General features: G+C 35.4%; 4 protein-coding genes and 1 long non-coding RNA gene across 6 annotated transcripts; 2 read left to right on the top strand and 3 right to left on the bottom strand.

Moving 5' to 3' along the window:
- Positions 1-806: 806 nt before the first annotated feature.
- LOC111498170 (dof zinc finger protein DOF3.7-like) lies at positions 807-1,903 on the top strand. Its single transcript, XM_023149304.1, has 2 exons — positions 807-982; positions 1,057-1,903. The coding sequence occupies exon 2, from the start codon at positions 1,086-1,088 to the stop codon at positions 1,800-1,802; it is 717 nt and encodes a 238-aa protein (XP_023005072.1). The 5' UTR covers positions 807-982; positions 1,057-1,085; the 3' UTR covers positions 1,803-1,903.
- A 639-nt stretch (positions 1,904-2,542) lies between these two features.
- Positions 2,543-4,547, bottom strand: LOC111498174. Of its 2 annotated transcripts, XM_023149313.1 has the most exons (4): positions 4,472-4,547; positions 3,961-4,441; positions 3,783-3,878; positions 2,543-2,553 (listed from the first exon to the last, which is right to left on the bottom strand). In XM_023149313.1, the coding sequence occupies exons 1-3, from the start codon at positions 4,519-4,521 to the stop codon at positions 3,807-3,809; spliced, it is 603 nt and encodes a 200-aa protein (XP_023005081.1). In that variant the 5' UTR covers positions 4,522-4,547; the 3' UTR covers positions 2,543-2,553; positions 3,783-3,806. The 2 variants fall into 2 exon arrangements, with proteins under 2 accessions (XP_023005081.1, XP_023005080.1); XM_023149312.1 differs by lacking the exon at positions 2,543-2,553 and having other exon boundaries at positions 3,538-3,878.
- Positions 4,548-6,001: 1,454 nt separating this feature from the next.
- LOC111498190 lies at positions 6,002-9,135 on the bottom strand. The gene is made up of 3 exons (XM_023149335.1): positions 8,967-9,135; positions 6,595-6,677; positions 6,002-6,334 (listed from the first exon to the last, which is right to left on the bottom strand). Exons 1-3 carry the CDS (start codon positions 9,043-9,045, stop codon positions 6,305-6,307), a joined length of 192 nt encoding a protein of 63 aa, XP_023005103.1. The 5' UTR covers positions 9,046-9,135; the 3' UTR covers positions 6,002-6,304.
- A 4,354-nt stretch (positions 9,136-13,489) lies between these two features.
- LOC111498194 lies at positions 13,490-14,015 on the top strand. The gene is made up of 2 exons (XR_002720734.1): positions 13,490-13,686; positions 13,781-14,015. It is a non-coding gene; the product is annotated as an uncharacterized LOC111498194 (long non-coding RNA).
- A 3,363-nt stretch (positions 14,016-17,378) lies between these two features.
- On the bottom strand, positions 17,379-18,004 carry LOC111498189 (auxin-responsive protein SAUR32-like). The gene has a single exon (XM_023149334.1). The coding sequence runs from the start codon at positions 17,968-17,970 to the stop codon at positions 17,668-17,670; it is 303 nt and encodes a 100-aa protein (XP_023005102.1). The 5' UTR covers positions 17,971-18,004; the 3' UTR covers positions 17,379-17,667.
- Between the last annotated feature and the right edge of the window lie 365 nt (positions 18,005-18,369).

Genomic DNA, 18,369 nt, shown 5'->3' on the forward strand with positions numbered 1-18,369 from the left:
GTCTTTAAACTTTAATCATGAACGATTCCGCTTTTATATTTCTATTTAAAAATTTATTATTTTAAGAAACTAGAAATTAAATATCAAATGGTAATTAAAGGAGGCTAATTTTCATTTTTTCTAAGAAATTGCTCTATTTTTATCTTAAAGGTATCTCGACAATACTAAAAAGGGGCACTCAATGATGGCCTAGAATAGCGATCAAATGTCGTGGGTCATGCACTTAGGTAGGTTTGGGCACCGAGGTGTCATGCTCAAAACCCATCTTCCGTTTTTTGACAAAGCAATGAAGAGATGAGAAGGTGCTTCAGGAGCTAGAGAAGTTCAAGTCGAACCTAGAGCTAGCTAGTTCTCCAAAAAAATGAATTGAAGTGTCTTGACGATTTAGACAAGGTTTAGTTGGATTCTGACCTATAACCAGACTTCATCTATCGTGCTATCAATATATTGTCGATACTACAACATTTTCCTAGAAAAACACCCGACTCCCCCATCTGGGTTTTCAATCCGAGCTTCGAAATAGTCTTTTAACGAGCCTCAAATTCGATTATTTCAATAATTACACTCCACAAATCCCAAAACCAACCTCAACCCATTAAAATTTCCTCTCTTCAACTTCATTTTCTACTCTCATGGGGCCAAGTTTATGCCTTTACAACCTATCATCACTCATTAAACAACAAAAATAGATGAGGCGTTCTCCAAAATGAAGCCCATCTCTCTCTCTTTTGAGTATCTATGACCCATAGAAAAGGCCAAGGGGCTTCTAAAGGAGTTGAATGGTCATCATGCAAAAGCAAGAGAAGGTGACCAAACAATCAATGACTTCACCCAACCAATTATGAAGTCAAAAGTGAGAAACCCACCAAAAAAATTCCCCATGAATAACACTCTTTTTAAAGCAAAGCTCAAACCCACATTGGAAACCATCTTGTGAGCTTCTTTGTATAAGTTCATGGAAGTTGCTTATCATTGAGTATAGGTAAGAATATGAATGAATAACCTCGTTCTTCAACTCTATCATTTTCATTTTCTTGGTGGTGTTTTTGGATGCAGGGTTAGTGTAAGCCAGATACAGATTAAACATGAATCAAAAGATAAACTCTAAACCAAGCTCAAGATTGTCGTCGTCATTGTTATCGTCATCAAGGGAAGCTCCAAAAGAGCCACGGAGTTGCCCGAGATGCAAGTCGAACAACACCAAATTCTGTTACTACAACAACTATAGCCTCACGCAGCCAAGATACTTTTGCAAGTCTTGTCGAAGGTATTGGACTGAAGGCGGGTCTCTTCGAAACGTGCCGGTCGGAGGAGGCTCGAGAAAGAGCCGAAAATCAACAACAACAACGTCTTGTTCTTCTTCCTCGTCTTCGTCCGACCATTTCAAAAACAAGAACAACAACAGCAACGCAAGATTACCAAATTACCCTTCATCTCAAGATCTCAACGTTGCTTTCCCTTGTGCCATGACTCATTTTGTTGAGGTCCCTAAAGTTGTTGAAAATATGAACAATGGTTTTAGGGGTTTGAGTTCATTTATCCCAAATCTCATGCCAAATTCCAACAATATTGATGCTGATTTGGGGTATCATTCATTGCCTCTTGATGAGTTCAAGCCAAGTTTGGGTATCAATTGTGTTGATGGGTTTGGAGGTGGACCAAACTTGGTTGGTTTTCAAGAACTTAACCAAAATTCTTGTGGTGAACCCAATGAGTGTGATGATCATCAAAAGGAGAGGCAACAAGGGAACAATATTTCAAGTGGGTTTTGGAGTGGGATGCTTGGGGGTGGATCATTGTAACAAACTTCAACCTTTCAAACCCTAGATTTCATGTACCTTAGTAGTATAGTCTTTGTACATATGAATCTCTCTCTTCTTAGTATATTTCCGTAATTTTCTTATATGAGATCTAACATCGTTTGAGGTGGGGAATGAAGCATTTCTTATAAGGATGTGAAAACATCTCTCTAGTAGACACATTTTAAAATCGTGAGGCTGATGGTCGTACGTAATGGGCTAAAGCAGCGATGAGTTTGAGTTGTTACAAATGGTACTTGAGTCAGGCACTGGGCGGTGTACCAACGAGGACGCTAAGCCCCAAGGAGGGTGGATTGTGAAATCTCACATCGGTTGAAGAGGAGAATGAAACATTTCTTATAAGGGTGTGTAAACCTCTCCCTGATAGGCACATTTTAAAATCATGAGGCTGACGACGATACGTAACGAATCAAAGCGGACAATATATGTTGGTGGTGAGTTTGGACTTTTGCACTTTACGATACACTATTGGCATTTATAAAATGTATCTATCGGGTTATAAGTTCAATACATTGTTTAGCAAAAATACAAACATTCCTTGCTTATTATCAGACATCTACTTATTCACAAATCTCGTGTACGGTTAATAGTATTTATTTTTTTTAACTATTTAGCCCTATCTCACTCTAGGGGTATTTTAGTAATATTGTCTATAGAAACTGAACAGTCTTATTTGGTCAAATACCTAAACATACTCCTATATATATATATATATACATAATTTCGCTTCTTCCTTCGGCCAATTTCGAGACCATTCGAAGTGTTATCATCCAAGGATGCCTAGAGCCGCACAATGAATGGTTTCCAATCGTGCAGGTTGTTGGCAGATAGGAAAGGCCAAGATCCGAACTTGACATCCCAAGGAGTCTCTGTTCATCTTCGTTCAAGGCAAGACACATTTAACTCCAATGTTTCATACAGTGGTCCTAGCTAAGGCTGCCAAGTGGGCCTTCTTGGCCACCCGCGACCTTTGCTTTTTAGAGAATCCCGCTCCTGTGTCATGGGACTTGTAGCTCGAGAGTCCATAGGGTGAGTTTTTTATCCTTCCAATTTCGAGTGTCTTCTTGGATATGTATATATATACTTGTAAAAAGTAATCAATAAAAGGCTATGTGTCATCAATATTGATGATTGTGTCCACTTTTGTTACGCTTTATTCCATGCTTTCTTTAGGATTTTAGGGTTTGGAATCCACTACCAAAAATACCCTTTTTATTTTATTTTTTTTAATTTCATTTTAAATTTAGTAGAGGCTATGGAGTTTTGAGTGATGTCATAAGCACTGTGCCAAATTAGACCTACTTTCCATTTCATTTAAATTATAATATTGAAATAAAAATTTATAACTCGAATGATTGAATTAGGTTTTAAAAAACGTCTCGACCCGAACAATTGGATTGGGCTGAAAAAACTCATCCGGCCCATGAAGCCTCTAATGAAACCCCATGGGCTTGCCAGTCCTTGGCCCAAAAGCCCACTAGGCCCATTTATGATCCTCAAGCCCACTCCACCCTATAAGGAAGGCTCTTGATATTTAGGTAATTGGTTATCGAAAAGTAGGTTTATCACGTGAATACGCTCAAGAATAGTAAGACCAAACGAGCCAGAAATTACTTATTTTTGTGTTTTACGTTTCTTATTAGAACCTTACGAGAAACTAAATCTCATTACGATTCAAACAGTGTTATGCAATCTCGACTCACATGCACCACGTGAATGGCTCAAAAGAACACAGTATCAACAATAGTAACCAAGATACTGTCTTATTCTTAACTGATATACTTTTAACAGCTAATGCTACTTCTCTCAATTCAAATCCTTTCATACGTACGAGATATACTAGTTTGAAAACATGTTTGGTACCTCTGAAACAACGTAAGATTCAATCTTCCCGACCCATCTCAAGAAGATGAAAAACACAGTGAAATCAACGAAATATTTACAAGTTTTCTTCAGTATTACCACTGAAACCGTTTGAAAATCGAGCTAAACGTCTTTCTTTAGCCTTTTGCCTCTCCATGATGGAACTACATGCTTCAAACCTTCACAAACACTTACCTATAACACCAATTTACATACATAAAGCTATGATTAAAAGCAAACAAAACCCATTAAAGAGATTAAAGAAAGAAAGAGTTACCCAAAAATTAGGCCTAATTTGAGTTCTTATAAGGCTTGAAAAGCTCCCATTTCTTCTAAGCCTTGAAGCTTCCACTTCCCATTCCAAGGAAGGAAACACTTCATCTCTTTTGCTTCTTCTCCATGAACCAAACCAACCTCTTCTCTTCATGAACAAAGAACTCATCTCATCAGACCCCATCATTCTAAAGGAAGAACCCTCAGATCTTGCCACTTTCTCCATTAACAAAAGCCTTGGAGGTAGCTCTAGGCACGGAGACGTGACGGTGTTGGTGGTGGTGGCGACGTTACTAAACCTAGGCTTGCCGGGCTCTTCTTCCCACCGAAACGGGACCGAGACGGCGGCGTAGATTGGCGGAGTTAACGTCCCCGAGCGTTCGGGAGAGTCCATTGCTTGGTGTGGGATTGAAAAGAGAGGTAGCCTTGCAAGTGAAGAATTTGGCTTTGTTTCCTCTCCTTTACACTCCATAGCCTTGAGGAATTTTAGTACTTTGTGTAAAAAAGGCAGAAATTTCTTGGCTTTTTCAATGGGAGGGTCAATGAAGAGCATCTCTAGGCTCATCCATCGCTATTATTATCATCATTATTGTACACATTACAGCTCCTCCAATTTGTCACATATTATACAAAACTTCTTTGTATTCAATACTTTTGAACTTTTATCGTAGGTAAAAATTTAATTTTTTTTAGAAATAAAAATAAGACAGCTAACGGATACGATTATTAATATATAATTTCTATGTTTATTACTAATAAATGATAATTTTTTATTATACGTAGAATATTAATTATGTTTTTCATTCGATCATCAATACTTATTACTGATAAACATGAGGCAATGATCGGTCTATAAAACTTAGCCAATGATGGACTTTTATCACGATTAAACACGTGACGTTGAAATATAATGTAAAAATTTGTGTTGGTTTGTGGGATGGTTTTCTTTCTCTAAAATAAGAGATAAGTAACGTAATCATGTTATAGGAAGATATCGGGATTAGCTATCGGGTGTTCGGGATTTCGAATCTTGAAAAAATCTTGGGTATGCTATCATTGCAAAGAAATTTAATGAGTATTCTTATAAAAGTAGATATATCTTATAAAAGAACAAAAAAAACATCATGGGAAGAGTTGCAAAAAAATAATAGCTAAAAAAATGGCAGTGAAATGACGTAAAAGGTAGCTGTTAAGTGGAGAAAATGATGAGTAATTATATGCAGTAGCTGGTGGAGTTGGTACCAATATTAGTCCAAAGATGGTAGGGTTAAATTGGGTATTGGAAGGAGTAAAGTCAAAAAGGAGAAATTTGTTGAGCATTTTGTATGTGTGTTTTTTTATTTAATTATTATTAACCCAAAGAAAAAAAAAAAAGCTTTCAGTTAAAACACGTAGAGATTTGAAATTTGCTAACCAATGACCAAATTATGTTAAAAGATAACCAAATTGGATTAGATTAGGATCACATAAGTTCGTTTTTTTCTTTCCTCTTTTGTTTCGTTACTCGATTTCTTCTATGTTTTGGTCTGTTTTTTTTTCGTATGTAAAGTTTAATATCGTGTTTTACCCAAAAAAAAAAAAAAAAAAAAAAAAACAAGAATTGTTTTATTAAATTTTTAATAAAGTTTCAAAAGAAATGGATAATATGGACAAAGATTTGGATGAATATCTTCTCACATCTTTTTTCTAATAAAAAGATGGGATAAGTCAACATATTTATGGCTCACAGCTTTTCTTTGATGAATTTTGGACATTTGTGCTTTTTTATTTCTTCTCTAAAGCAGAGAAAATAAATATGCTATGATTTATACGTCACTTTTCTTTTAATCCAAATATATTTAGTCTAATAAATAATAATAATAATTCACAACATTTTTCCTTAATTGAGCACTCCAAAGGCACATCAAAGAGATAAAAATAAGCACAATATCTAAAAATCGAAAAATAAAAAACTAAATAGTTATTAAACGGAGCCTGTGATCCAATTATCATTAAAGAAAAATGGTAAACCTGATAACTTCAAGAAAGACCAACACAGCCATGAATTAGTCATCACTTTCGTGTATTAGTTCATAATCGTCTCATCCTGAAGTCCTGTAACAGTATAAATATTTGGAGACAAATGGTAGGAAACCAATCAAAGGAGTTGCAAGTTTTACTCAGGCTTCAAACTTAGAACTGAAATATCTTGAAAATCAGCCGTACGTATGGGCATAAAACAACAAGGTAATGTCTAAAAATGGCTACGCTATCAAACTTGATATCCGATTAGAATGTAGAGGGCTTATTTTACGACAGAAGAGAAGATCATGCCTATTTCTTGTGTTGCTGAGATTGATCATCCATCCCTATTTCTTTCCAGTCATACTTGCAACCACCTGCAAAGTCGACAATATATAAATTTACAATAAATGTTGAAGTAAATGAATAATTAGTAGCACCAATGTTGAGGCACTAAAAGGTAAAAAGAAATGAACTTCTTTTAGAAGGAAATTTTGTTGATCAAGAATCTCACTTAGCCCAAATATAGACTTGTTGCATGCAGACAATTCATTTTACACTTGGCCCAAATTATTCAACCAAACCACACAATCAGAAAAACATGAATTTCTAACAATTGTGAAGATTTCGAACTTACATCACTTAATACAGGCTGAGGAACTTGCTTTGATGCTTCAAAGGAATCCAGAATTGGCCTTACAACGGCTGGAAGGAAGAGACCTACAAGGGTTATAACATGTTAGAAACCAAAATGTCACATATGTTCCATATGGTACTAATCAAACCAAAAAGTAGATACATGATCCACGAGTAGTGACAAGCCAAATTGAGTATAAAAATTTAATGATGTTTAGCGCTTTGGGAGTGAAAATGCTAGATGAATCAGTGATATCTTTGAAAATAAATAGAAGGGGATCCAGGAAGATGAAAAGTCAGAAGAGATCTTGAAGTGGAAGAACGGATTAGGAGAGGAAGCTGGTGGTGAATTAAATGATATCAATGTAAATAGTGAAGTTTCCAGAGATAATTTTAAATGACAGGGATGGTGGTTTCTCCCTCCATATGTTAGAGTACCTGTAGGGAAATAGTGGAAATAAAATCAGGGATATTGACACTTAACAGTGGCATATTTGTAATTACTTAAGAAGTTGTCAGGGTTGATGGTAATGGGGAAGAGAGAGTAATTTCGAAAGGACCTTCGTAAGTTTTCTTTGATTCTTCAGCATTATCTTTAGTGTTATTTCTTGTCATTGGGGTTGCAAATTTGTTATCGTATTTCATTTCACCACTGGTCACTAGCGGCGATGGTGTACTTTGTGCAGGTAGTGGCTCCAAACTCTGATAGGTTGTTAGTCACAGAAGTGTTGGAAGTGCACAGTTCACTTTCCAAGGAGACAGCATTGAAGATTGACGATCAGACCAAGAAGACTACTTTGGAGGATGCGGAGAGAGAATTGTTTGGGAGCTCACATTCCGATCGTATAGAGAGAGTCAAGGAGGAGTTAAAAAGAGTGGATAAGGAATTACTACGGGTTGACCTAGAGGTCAAATAAAGACTAATGTAAATAGAAAAGTGGTAAGAAGGAATGAGGGAATGCTACAGTAGTTACCTACCTAGGACTTCATATCCTATAAATTTCCTTAACAACCATATGCAGTAGGCCAGGTTGCCTTGTGAAAATAATTGAGGCAGGCCTAAACACTAACCAATGTGTGTGTGTGTATTAGGAGGAAAGGAGTAGTTAGAGGAAGTTAATGAGGGGGAGTCCTTGTGTTAGTCTGATAGATGAGTCAGGTAGAAGAGTGAAGATTTTGAGAGCCGAGATGGAAGATGAGGGGACGGTATGTGTGTGGGTGTGTGTGTGTGGGTGTGTGTGGGGGGGGGGTGAAAAGTTGAATATTAGCCAACAGATTATTTTCGAGGAAAAGATAAATGATTGTTTCTAATGTGCTTAAAGCGAGAGAGACATTGCAAAAACTGTGGAATGTGTAGTTTCTGATGAAGTGACATGATGTGTTCCACCAGGCATTCTAGAGGGTAGTTTGAGAAGTCTGAAGAAAGTACAAGGCAATTCCATAACAAATAAGGATAAGAGAATAATAAACTTAAGGGCAAGTGGAAGAAACCACCTCCAAAGTATGGTGGGTGTAACAATTGCACCTCTAAACTTTCAGGTGTAAAAGTTACCCTCAAACTCTAAAAAAATGAATTAAAAAAACGGACCCCTGAACTTCAAAATGGTAAAACTAAACCAAATTATTTTAAATGTAAAAATTGCATCCATTTTACTCTATTTCTATCTTACATCTCCTCCTCTCTACTTTCTTTTTCATCATGGTAGTTGAATTTAACCTTTTCTTAAACACGTTTTACATTTCAATGGTTAGAGGCCATGTCAACTAACATTTAATTTCCAATTTCAATATAATCCTCTTCTTTAAAACTTTTCTCCCCCAAAATACACTTTGCCAGATGTGGGAATGGTTAACCTACAACCACCATTACTCGACGATAAGTTTTCCATTCTTAAAATGCTTCCCTCTTAGAACTTTAATAACTAAACTACTAGGAATCTTAAACAACTTCCAACCTCGCTTAAATAGCATGCTTGGATGAAAATAGAGACGCCTCAAAAACCAGGAATTGAAACACATTGCAGAAGTTCATTGCCACAGCTTGAATGGAAGTTCAAAACTCCAATCTCGAACATTTATGTGTTTAAACCAATAAATACCAACATCGAAACAAATTATTTATTGGCAAAGCTGCATCCGACCAAAAGGATTCAAATACGAAAATCTATTTAGTCAAATAAGGAGTTTGCAATCGTGATTGTTTCTACGGATCCTAAATTATACAGAATTCCCAAAAAAAACATTTAAATATATGCTGTTCCCCATAGATAGATCTGAGCGAAAAATAAAACAAGTATACGATTTAATCCCATCGATCAAAAGAAAATAGAAAAAATTGAACAAAACTTAGGGCTTTTAAACAGGAAAGAGTACCAATTCCACCGATGATACACGATGCAGTCACCACAGGCTCTTGAACTACGAACATCTTCAGCTTCTCCATGACCGGCATCTTCTCGAAACTTCCGTCTGATTCGCTTCCTGAACTGAACAACCTTAGTGGTATGATCCTTCAAAGTGCAGAGCTAATGCGTGGAACTCCGCTCTTCTTCAATGACCCGGACAAGAAAACGGGTACTTGACCTCTGTTATGGATTCAAACTTACTCGAACCCGACCCGATTTTGATGCCCACCGTCTTAACTGTATATTTTAATTTAATAAATATCCCTTTTTTGTACTAAAAAAATTTGTTAAAATAAAATATTTGCTAATATTCCAACATATTATGGGACACTATATCTCCCCCGAATTAAATAGGATACAAGATATCAACTAATACTTACCAAAGAAAAATATAAACTAACTAAATTTTGAGAATAAAATAAAATATATTTCAAATCATCAAATCTAAAGACAAAAATATTAACGGATTAACTTTGACATTATGTTCTTTTTAGTGAAGTTATCGAGTCTTGTGCCAACATTTTTTTCTTCTAATTCCTCTTCAACGGGTCAATTCGGGGCGAGATGCTTTCGTGGGGCATCTCTCCAGCTCAAGTTCCTTCTTGGGTCATGAAGCTAGCTGGGATTGGCCATCTTAGTACATGCAAACGTGTGCGAAGAGCGGTCAAGTGTATAGTTATTTAGGGAACATATCCATCAAGCTCACTGCTACCAAATATTATGCTTTTTAGACTTTCCCTCAACATTTGTATGGGTCTGCTACGAAGAGGTTTTCACACCCTTATAAAAAAAAATGTTTCGTTCTTGATAAGACAAGGAACCGCTACAAGAGGAGTAAGATTCGGATTACCTTGTTGATCGAATATCTCAAGGCAAGAACATTGTTTGAGATTCGAATCACTCCACAAGCAAGATTGATCATGTCGAGGTTGAATGATTCTACATGCAACCTAAATTACATAGAATTGCAAATAAACTTAGTCATTGGCTAAATAAAACACAAATGCTTCTTTCACTATATATTTTCCAAGTCTACTTACAAATACAACATACATGGCTTTATTTAGCCTCAAAATGAAACTATTAAAGGCATTTCAAGAGTGGTAACATTCATACTTAATGACCTTAATTAACCATTATGTTAAAATACATTAATGAAATATAATAACTCTAAATTATTCTAAATTGTAATTCACCCAAAATTCAAAACATGAAACTTCATTATTCTTTAACGTGGCATGAATTGAAATATCTTTTGATAATTTTAACAATATTTTCTTCACATCTTCATTGAAGCATATCGTATAAATGATGTCTCTTGGTTCATATCAGTTCTCATTTTCAATCAATGTAGAATCTCACAGTTTTGGATGCTTGTTAACGTTTATTTGGTTTTGACTCGTGGGTTGACCTTAGAGATCGTAACGTAATTTGTCGATTTATTTTGTATTTTTTTTAAAAAAAAAATGTAAATAAATAAAAAGAAAAAAAAAAAAAAAAAAAAAAAAAAAAAAAAAAAAAAAGGGAAAGGAATGGGGAGGGTGGAGATGATATAATTATATGATAATTGAGGTGTGAGGGATTTGACATTTACGTGTTGTTGCTTTCTCTGTTTGTTTTTGTTTTGTTTAGAGAAACACAATTTTCAAGAAGAAAGTGAAAGAAAAGCGTTGAAATCTGGAGCTTGTCTCGTCCTCTCCCTTTGTCACCTCCCTCTCTCTCTCCACTTCTTCCGGGCGTCTTCCCTTTTTCTTTTCTTCATTTTAGGGTTTCTCCTAGTCATTCTTGTTTCCGTGCTCTCGGTTATGTTATAAGCTTAGTATCTAAACCATTACAATCGAAACCGATTCATTCTCGAGTTTAAAATAAGCTTTCGTGCTCATTGCCCCCGTTGACCCGTTACTTTAATTTAGCTCAACAACAAGGATTCGAGTCTTTTTCCTCTTCGTCGATGATATATATAACAGCTCAAACTCATCGTTAGCATATATTGTTTTCTTTGACCCGTTACGTATCACCGTCAGTCTCACAATTTTAAAATGTGTCTATTATGGACAAGTTTTCACACCCTTATAACGAATGTTTCGTTCCCCCTCTTCAATCTATGTGGGATCTCACAATCCACCTCTCTGGGGCTCGTTGTCAGCCTCACGCTTTTAAACGTACCTATTAGAGAGAGATTTTCACACTCTTATAAGGAATGATTGAGTTATACTCATTTTAACATAAAATTTTCTATTAATCATCGTTTGAAATTTATTTGAAATAAAAGAGAGACAAAACTCGTCTTTTCTCATTCTATTTTCAACCCGTGCAACTTCTATTCTTCATTTTAGGGTTTCTTCCCGTTTTAGCCTCATCGTTCTTGTTTATACTTTTGGTCATATTACAAGTTTAGTATCTAAATTATTAGGATGGTGCTCGAGTACCCGTTAACGAATCATTACAAAAGACATTTAAGAGACGAGAGATTCCACCATTTTTTTTTTACATAAATTTTATTATTATTCATTATTAAAAATCTAAAAATTATTTATTTATTCATTCATTAAAATTTAGGATGAATTATGATTAAAAAATGATTAAAGATTTAAAAAATAAATAAAATTTGTAAAAATAATAATAATGACGACGATGAAACGACATTGGGAAATCAAGGGCATTGAATGCTTGTAATTTCAGAGCCATACATGGCATTGTGAGACATTATTACTCGTATAATGCCTAGTCTCTGTCAACATATTAATTAATTTTAAAATAATATATTCTATTAATTTCTTTTCGTATTTAATGGTAACATTAATTATCTACTGTCCTAGAATTGAAAATAATCTCAATTATAAAACCCATTCGGTAATTTTTAATATATTTCATTTCATTAAAAAAAATATATTGAATTTAAAATTTAAAATTTAGGATATTTTAAAACGGTGTCGTTTTTGACCTACCAAATTCAACAAACCTAAATAATAATAAAATTAATTAGTGAGGAAAAAAAAATGAAAGAGATAAGTGGAGTAGGAATAATAATAATAATAATAAATTAAATAGAATGAGAAAAAAGTTAATTTATTAATTTATTTATTGAGATAAAAGGTCAATAAGATTTGAATAAAAAAATAATAAAAGGGGAAAAGTGGGGCCCAAAGACCGATGTGTCGGTCATGGCCTCGTATTCCCCGCTCTGTCCAAAAGTGACACGCCAGCCGAGGGTCCCTTATTTTTCTATTTATCATAATAAAATAATTATTATTAACTTATTATTTATTTATTTATTTTAATTTTTTTGATTGGTAAAAAGTACCAAAAAAAAAAATATTTAATGTGTTTTCTGTTATCGGGCAGCTCAATTACTCAACCACTCCTCTGAACCACTTCTACTTGTAACCTTCTTTCATTTTGAATGATTCCTCTTTATAATTCTTTTTTTTCTTTAATTATTTAATTTTTTTTTAATTTTCGAATCCTATTTGAAATTAGATTTTCTACCGCGTGACCTCAACATTCTCTTGTCTCGGTGACCACGTTATTTATTTGTCTTGAACTGTTTCTAAGAGTGAAAATTATCGACATGTTAAAAATCTTTTAAAGAAATTTCGAGTTAGGGCTTGCAAATGGAACACGACACCTAATAGCACTGAGATTTCTTGCCATGAAATACTTTCAAGAGTGAAGACTGTCCTCGTAAACCAACACGAGTCATTCAAACTATGGTTTGTAATCGAAATTCAGCATCTAATAGCCCTGACATTTCTTGCTACGAACTACTTTCAAGAGTGAAGACTGTTCTCGTAAACCAACATGAGTCATTCGAACTAGGGTTTGTAATTGAAATTTGACACCTAATATCCCTAGCAACAAAGTACTTTCAAGAGTTAAGACTGCCCTCGTAAACCAACACGAGTCATTCAAACTAGGGTTTGTAATTGGAATTCGGGACCTAATAACCATGAATAGTGAAGATTGTTCTTATAAATCAACACGAGCCATTAGAACTAGGGTTTGTAATTGAAATTTGACACCCAATAGTACTTTCAATTTGTTCTCGGAAACCAACACGAGTCATTTGAACACAATTTATTCTCGTTTTAATTTAGAGGTTGTATAATTAGCCTTCGAAAATGAAGATGTAGGTAGTAAGTATCGATTCATATCTTCGTATCCGTACGAGAAGTTGAAAATTAGGGCAAAATTAGGGTAAAATTAGGGGAAAAGGGTGAAGGATGAGCAATGGTTATAGTCAATGTCTGTCACAGATACATGTACGAGGAGTTCACATCAAGGTCATGTGTTAAATCCAACGGTGTTGATGTGCAGAATTCATAGAAATAGGGTTTTGTGAGACAACATTTCTGGAAGTGAAAAACCAGGTGGGTTTTCACTAAATCTACCCCTAATTTTTTGTCTTTTTACACTCTTTACCTTTGCAATTTAGTCCCTCATTTCTCTCTTCTTTTTATATCCCCCACCATCTCTATCCCCATTTCATCATCTTCTTCTTCTTCTTCTTCCTCCTCCTTTCTCTCTCGGTTCTTAGGGTTTCGTCGATTTGTTTTTGAGGGGAATGTTGTCTGGCTCGAGGACGCTTTTCTTAACCCTCTAAGTTTCAAGGTCGTCGGACCAGGCTTCATTCCCCCCAATTAATTCCACCGCCCCTCAACGACAATAACGACGACGACAACGAAGAGGTTCGGGTCTTCTTTTAACAATTTCCATTTTTGGGTATGGATTTATGAGAATATAATGTTTGGAAGTGAATTAATTAAGATGGGTTGGTTGCAGATTGGTGTGATGATGAAGTTCCTTTTTGACTTTCAGTTGGGTCTCTGCCCAAAATCCCCTCTTTTTTCATCATTATTGGCCCTTTTTTTTCCCTTTTTTGCTTTATTATCTGCTCATTTTTCTCTCTCTTCTTGCATGTCTTGGCGTCGATGAGTTCATGAGTTGATATCAATCCAGTTACAATGATGGCGATATTCAAATTGTGGGTATCATTTATCATGCCATGATCTTGTTCCTAACATATCAGTTTTCAAGCCTTCCTAGGATTAGGGTTTTGTGATCTTTACAACAAATGATTTGTTCATCTTCTTCTAACCTATCACTTTCCCTAACCCTTTGATTTAGATCTAATTTGTTCGTTTTTTTTCTTTCGTTTCGACTTGATTCTCGATGTTGAACTGAAGCGCTTTCAATTTCACGACTCGAGGAGTCGTCAGCTATTAATGTTTTCGATTTATTGTCTAGATGATTCGTTGTTGAAATAGTTATCGTTGGGATTTGTACCCAAATCTTTTTTCTATTACTTTAATTCGTACATTAATTCAAAACTTGTATGAAAACTAGAAAGAGAGACTTTTGATACAACGTTCTAGTGTTTTTTCGGTTTAAAATCCATTCAAAGGTAGAAGAAAGTATAAGCTTAGCTCATAAGATATAGTAACTCGAGACGATATCAATATGCTACTCAACCAAATCGTACTATCAGTGCATTAAAATTTTATAGTTTTTCATTAATTGAATTGGATACAAATCACCTTTTGAAGAATGTCGTTTCGTGCTTTGAAGAATTCATGGGCCGACGAGCCTCCAGCTCAGAATTGCCCATTTTTAATTCCAGGGTTTATCTGAATTTTAAAGGTAATTCTTGAGGCGGGATGAAGAAAGAGAGTTTTGTATGTGTCGTCTCACAAAGGGGGTCACATTGATCAGGCTTATCGAGTTACCTAATGACGTCACCAAAAAAATTTGTATAGTATAATTTCTTTTATATATATTAGACATCTTTACATATATATTTTTAATTTTTAATTTGGGCCTTGGGCTTGGAAAAAGGCAAGAAAAGCCCAAATTTATAAAAATGTTGTATAATTAATTACATTTTAAAAACTCCCATTAAAATAAATTAAGGATTAATAAAATTTTCATATGCCATTTTTTTAAATACTATACCATATTTATAATTCCTTTCCAAATATATATTTTTAATATTTTAAAAATAAGTTTACTCATATTTTATAAATAAATTCATAGGTTTATTTTTAAAATTAAATATTATTATAGTGGTCATGCCTCCACAAATAATAAAATTTGTACATAGAAATACAATAATTGATATTTAATTTAAAAAAAAAAAAAAAAAAAAAACTAATTTTCATGTGAAATTTAATGTCTTTAAATTGCAAGAGAACAAGAAATTTATGTTTGTTTATCCATTAAAGAAAAGAAAGAAACATATTTTGAATTCTATGTCAATGACTCAGATTTGGAATCCAAATTCGGCACTGGATGGTCTCGACATTCCCTTATTTTATTTTACTGTCAATAATCAACTCGAGTCCTTCCAACATGTTTTGTTGTCACTAACAGGCAGCTTACGAAAATTTCCAATAGGTCACCCGACATAGAATTTCTATAATTGAACCACTGAAAAGAAAGATACAGTAGGTTAGTATAGGTTGTTCTTGGTTGTCTAATATTTAGAATCCCTCTCATTCAGATGTGGTCTTGACTCCTTTACTCGGATGTCAAAAAATAAGAAAATTATCATACGGGCTTTTAAAGGTCGACTTTTCAAAGCTTAGAATACTGATTAAACACAATATTGAACGTTTGAAGATCGGAACCCGGGTCGAGGAATAAACTTGGAAGGCCATGATAGAATGGTACTAATTAGAAACAAAAGAGCATGATGATGAGAGAAGAGAAGGAGAATGCCAGCGAAGAAACAATGCATGTAAACACACTGAAACAAAGGCATCGCCTCAAATCATTTAAAGCTCTTAAACTGTTCCCTATTTTGATTACTGTTTGAAAGGGTTATTATTGCTCTATAAATGGATCCAACTTAAACGTGGTGCTCATGCAAAATACTCAATATCCCTTCTTCACCTTTCATCTTCTTTTCGACCTTGCTCGGAATTTGACTTGAACGAACCTAAAGAATGAGAATGAGAATGAGAAGAGATTTCTTTTCGTTAGCTATCTCGATCCTCAAAATTTTCACTAGATGAAAATTGAAATATTTAACATGTTTTCTTGGACTAACTTTGATCGTGATGGTAGGACCGATGATATGAATTAAAATAAAATTAAATGAAAAATAAGGAGACAATTTGTGATGTCCACATTGGTTGGTTGGGGAAGAGAACAAAACACACTCTGTAAGGGTGTGGAAACCTTCCCCTACCAGACGCTTTTTCAAGCCTTGGGGGGAAGCGCGAAAGGAAAAGTTCAAAGAGAACAATATCTGCTAGCGGTGAATTTAGGGCGTTACAAATGGTATCAGAATCAAAACATCGGACTATATGCCAGCGAGTAGGTTATTCCCCAAATGGGGTAGACACAATACGGTGTGCTAAGGAGCTGGCCCCAAAGGGGGGTGGATTTGGTGGGGGCCCCACATCGATTGAAGAAAGGAAAGAGTGTCCGAGGACGTTGAGCCCTGAAGGAGAGTGGATTGTAATGTCCCACATTGGTTGGGGAGGAGGAAAAAAACACCCTTTGTAAGGGTGTGGAAACCTTCCCCTACCAGTTTTAAAGCCTTGAGGGGAAACCCGAAAAGGAAAGCCCAATGAGAACAATATCTGCTAGTGGTGGATCTGGGGCGTTAGGACAATGCTTGGCAAAGTCAGTACATGGCGAGTTTAGGGTATTCCCCAACCACTGCTCGAGGCTTTGCTACATTCGCCATGTGCAGAGTGGAACAGAGCAAGTTGCGCTTGGCAAAGGGTTGGCACACACCGCCGCTAAACGAGGCATGTTTTAAGTGGGCGTTGTGCACATGGAGCAAGTAGTTGGGCCGTGCACGCTATGGAGATGACCATGCAAGCATAGTGGTTGGGGCATAGCTAGGCATGGACACACAACTGGGTGTGTGTCGTGTGTCATGATCATGGTTGTCCAAGGTGTATTACCTGTGGTTGTGTACAAGATGTCACGTTCATGTTTATATAGGACGTGTTGCATGTGGCTGCACGTCCGTTCCAAACTCTTTTTACTTGTTTTCACGTTAGATAGACTTTCATTATTATTGTTATGTCAAGCTGGGGATGTGTGATCGTTAGCCAAAATCATAGTTAGATAGACTTTTACAGTAGGTAATGTTACTAATTGTCAATTTTAATCGCCCGGGTTATATGCTATAAAAACCATAGTTGTTGCTTATTTGCTTGCTATAAATTGATTTCTAAACGTTTTTTAATACTTTCTTCTCCCCCTTTTCTAAAATAGAATAATCTTTTGAGTACCTTAACGGAATAATCTTTTACCGTAGTCTATTCTCGATAATTCAACTGCTATAAAATTTCCTTAAAAAAATCATTTTTTACTGTACCATAATTGAGTGTTAACACACATTTTATGGATCCAGCTCAGTTCACTGTAACCATTCCACTTTTTACACTTGGTGGCACATTTGCCTTCATCACTTATCCCCCAAAATTTACACAACTCTACAAAAGGTAAAAAAAGATTTTACTGCGACGAACGAAATTATTGAACGACGCAGACGAAGAGAACAGTTCAGCCAATTTTATACATTTAGACACAGACGAAGAGAAGAGTTCAAGCTGACATCTTTAGAGAGACGAGACGAGACGAGACGGTAGTCACAATGCAGCAACCTCATTGAATAATTTATCGAATAGTCCCGAGAAGAGGGTGAAGAGTCAAACCCGAAAGCACGGAACGTGGAGATGGGGCGAATGGAAGGAGATTTCTTGATCAATCAAGGCTTGGACGTACCTAAATTGGTCCACATGACAAGGAATAGTGATGGTTCCCTTTTGATCAAAGCCATATTCCTCTTCAGCCTCCTTGAGCAGCTGCATGAACAAAGGGTGATTGAAATACAAGACAGGCACCACAAATCTTTGCTTTTCTTCACTTTCATGCCCAACTTTAATAGCCAAATACCCCTTTGGGACACCTAATTTGGGGCTCCCTTGGCTTGATCTCTCCCTACTCACCATTTTTAGCTCAAAATTTGAAGGAATTTTGGAGTGTTTGTGTGTTTTTTGGGCATAACTTTCTTTTCAGCTCATAACTAAGCAATCCATGGAGGGTTTGGATATATAGAGGAGAGAGACAGAGAGGTGGTTGTTAATGTCTTAACCCTTAAATATTATGCCTAAAACTCCTTGAAAAGAAGACTAAGAAGAGCAGTGATTCTGGACTACGTTTAAATGAAAAACCACTTTAAAAATATTTAATTTTGGATTAAAAAAAAAAACATTCAAAAGAAAGAATTTATATATTTTTCCATAATAAAAATTAGAAAAGGAAAATATATAAACTTAAAAGGCATTGGGAGGGGCTAAATTGTAATTTTATACATTTTGAGGGGCGTTTCGAAATTGTCACGTGGAAGA

This window comes from Cucurbita maxima, unplaced genomic scaffold (genome assembly GCF_002738345.1).
Source record: "Cucurbita maxima cultivar Rimu unplaced genomic scaffold, Cmax_1.0 Cma_Scf00024, whole genome shotgun sequence".
NCBI classification, from domain to species: domain Eukaryota; kingdom Viridiplantae; phylum Streptophyta; class Magnoliopsida; order Cucurbitales; family Cucurbitaceae; genus Cucurbita; species Cucurbita maxima.

Coding starts and splice junctions, on each gene's coding strand:
- LOC111498170 (XM_023149304.1), top strand. CDS start 1,086: ATGAATCAAAAGATAAACTCTAAACCAAGCTCAAGATTGTCGTCGTCA.
- LOC111498174 (XM_023149313.1), bottom strand. CDS start 4,521: ATGAGCCTAGAGATGCTCTTCATTGACCCTCCCATTGAAAAAGCCAAG. Junction 4,442..4,471: donor CCCATTGAAAAAGCCAAGAA/ATTTCTGCCTTT, acceptor CAAAGTACTAAA/ATTCCTCAAGGCTATGGAGT. Junction 3,879..3,960: donor AAATTAGGCCTAATTTTTGG/GTAACTCTTTCT, acceptor TTGGTGTTATAG/GTAAGTGTTTGTGAAGGTTT.
- LOC111498190 (XM_023149335.1), bottom strand. CDS start 9,045: ATGCCGGTCATGGAGAAGCTGAAGATGTTCGTAGTTCAAGAGCCTGTG. Junction 6,678..8,966: donor GTGTATCATCGGTGGAATTG/GTACTCTTTCCT, acceptor TAACCCTTGTAG/GTCTCTTCCTTCCAGCCGTT. Junction 6,335..6,594: donor CTCAGCCTGTATTAAGTGAT/GTAAGTTCGAAA, acceptor TCGACTTTGCAG/GTGGTTGCAAGTATGACTGG.
- LOC111498189 (XM_023149334.1), bottom strand. CDS start 17,970: ATGGTGAGTAGGGAGAGATCAAGCCAAGGGAGCCCCAAATTAGGTGTC.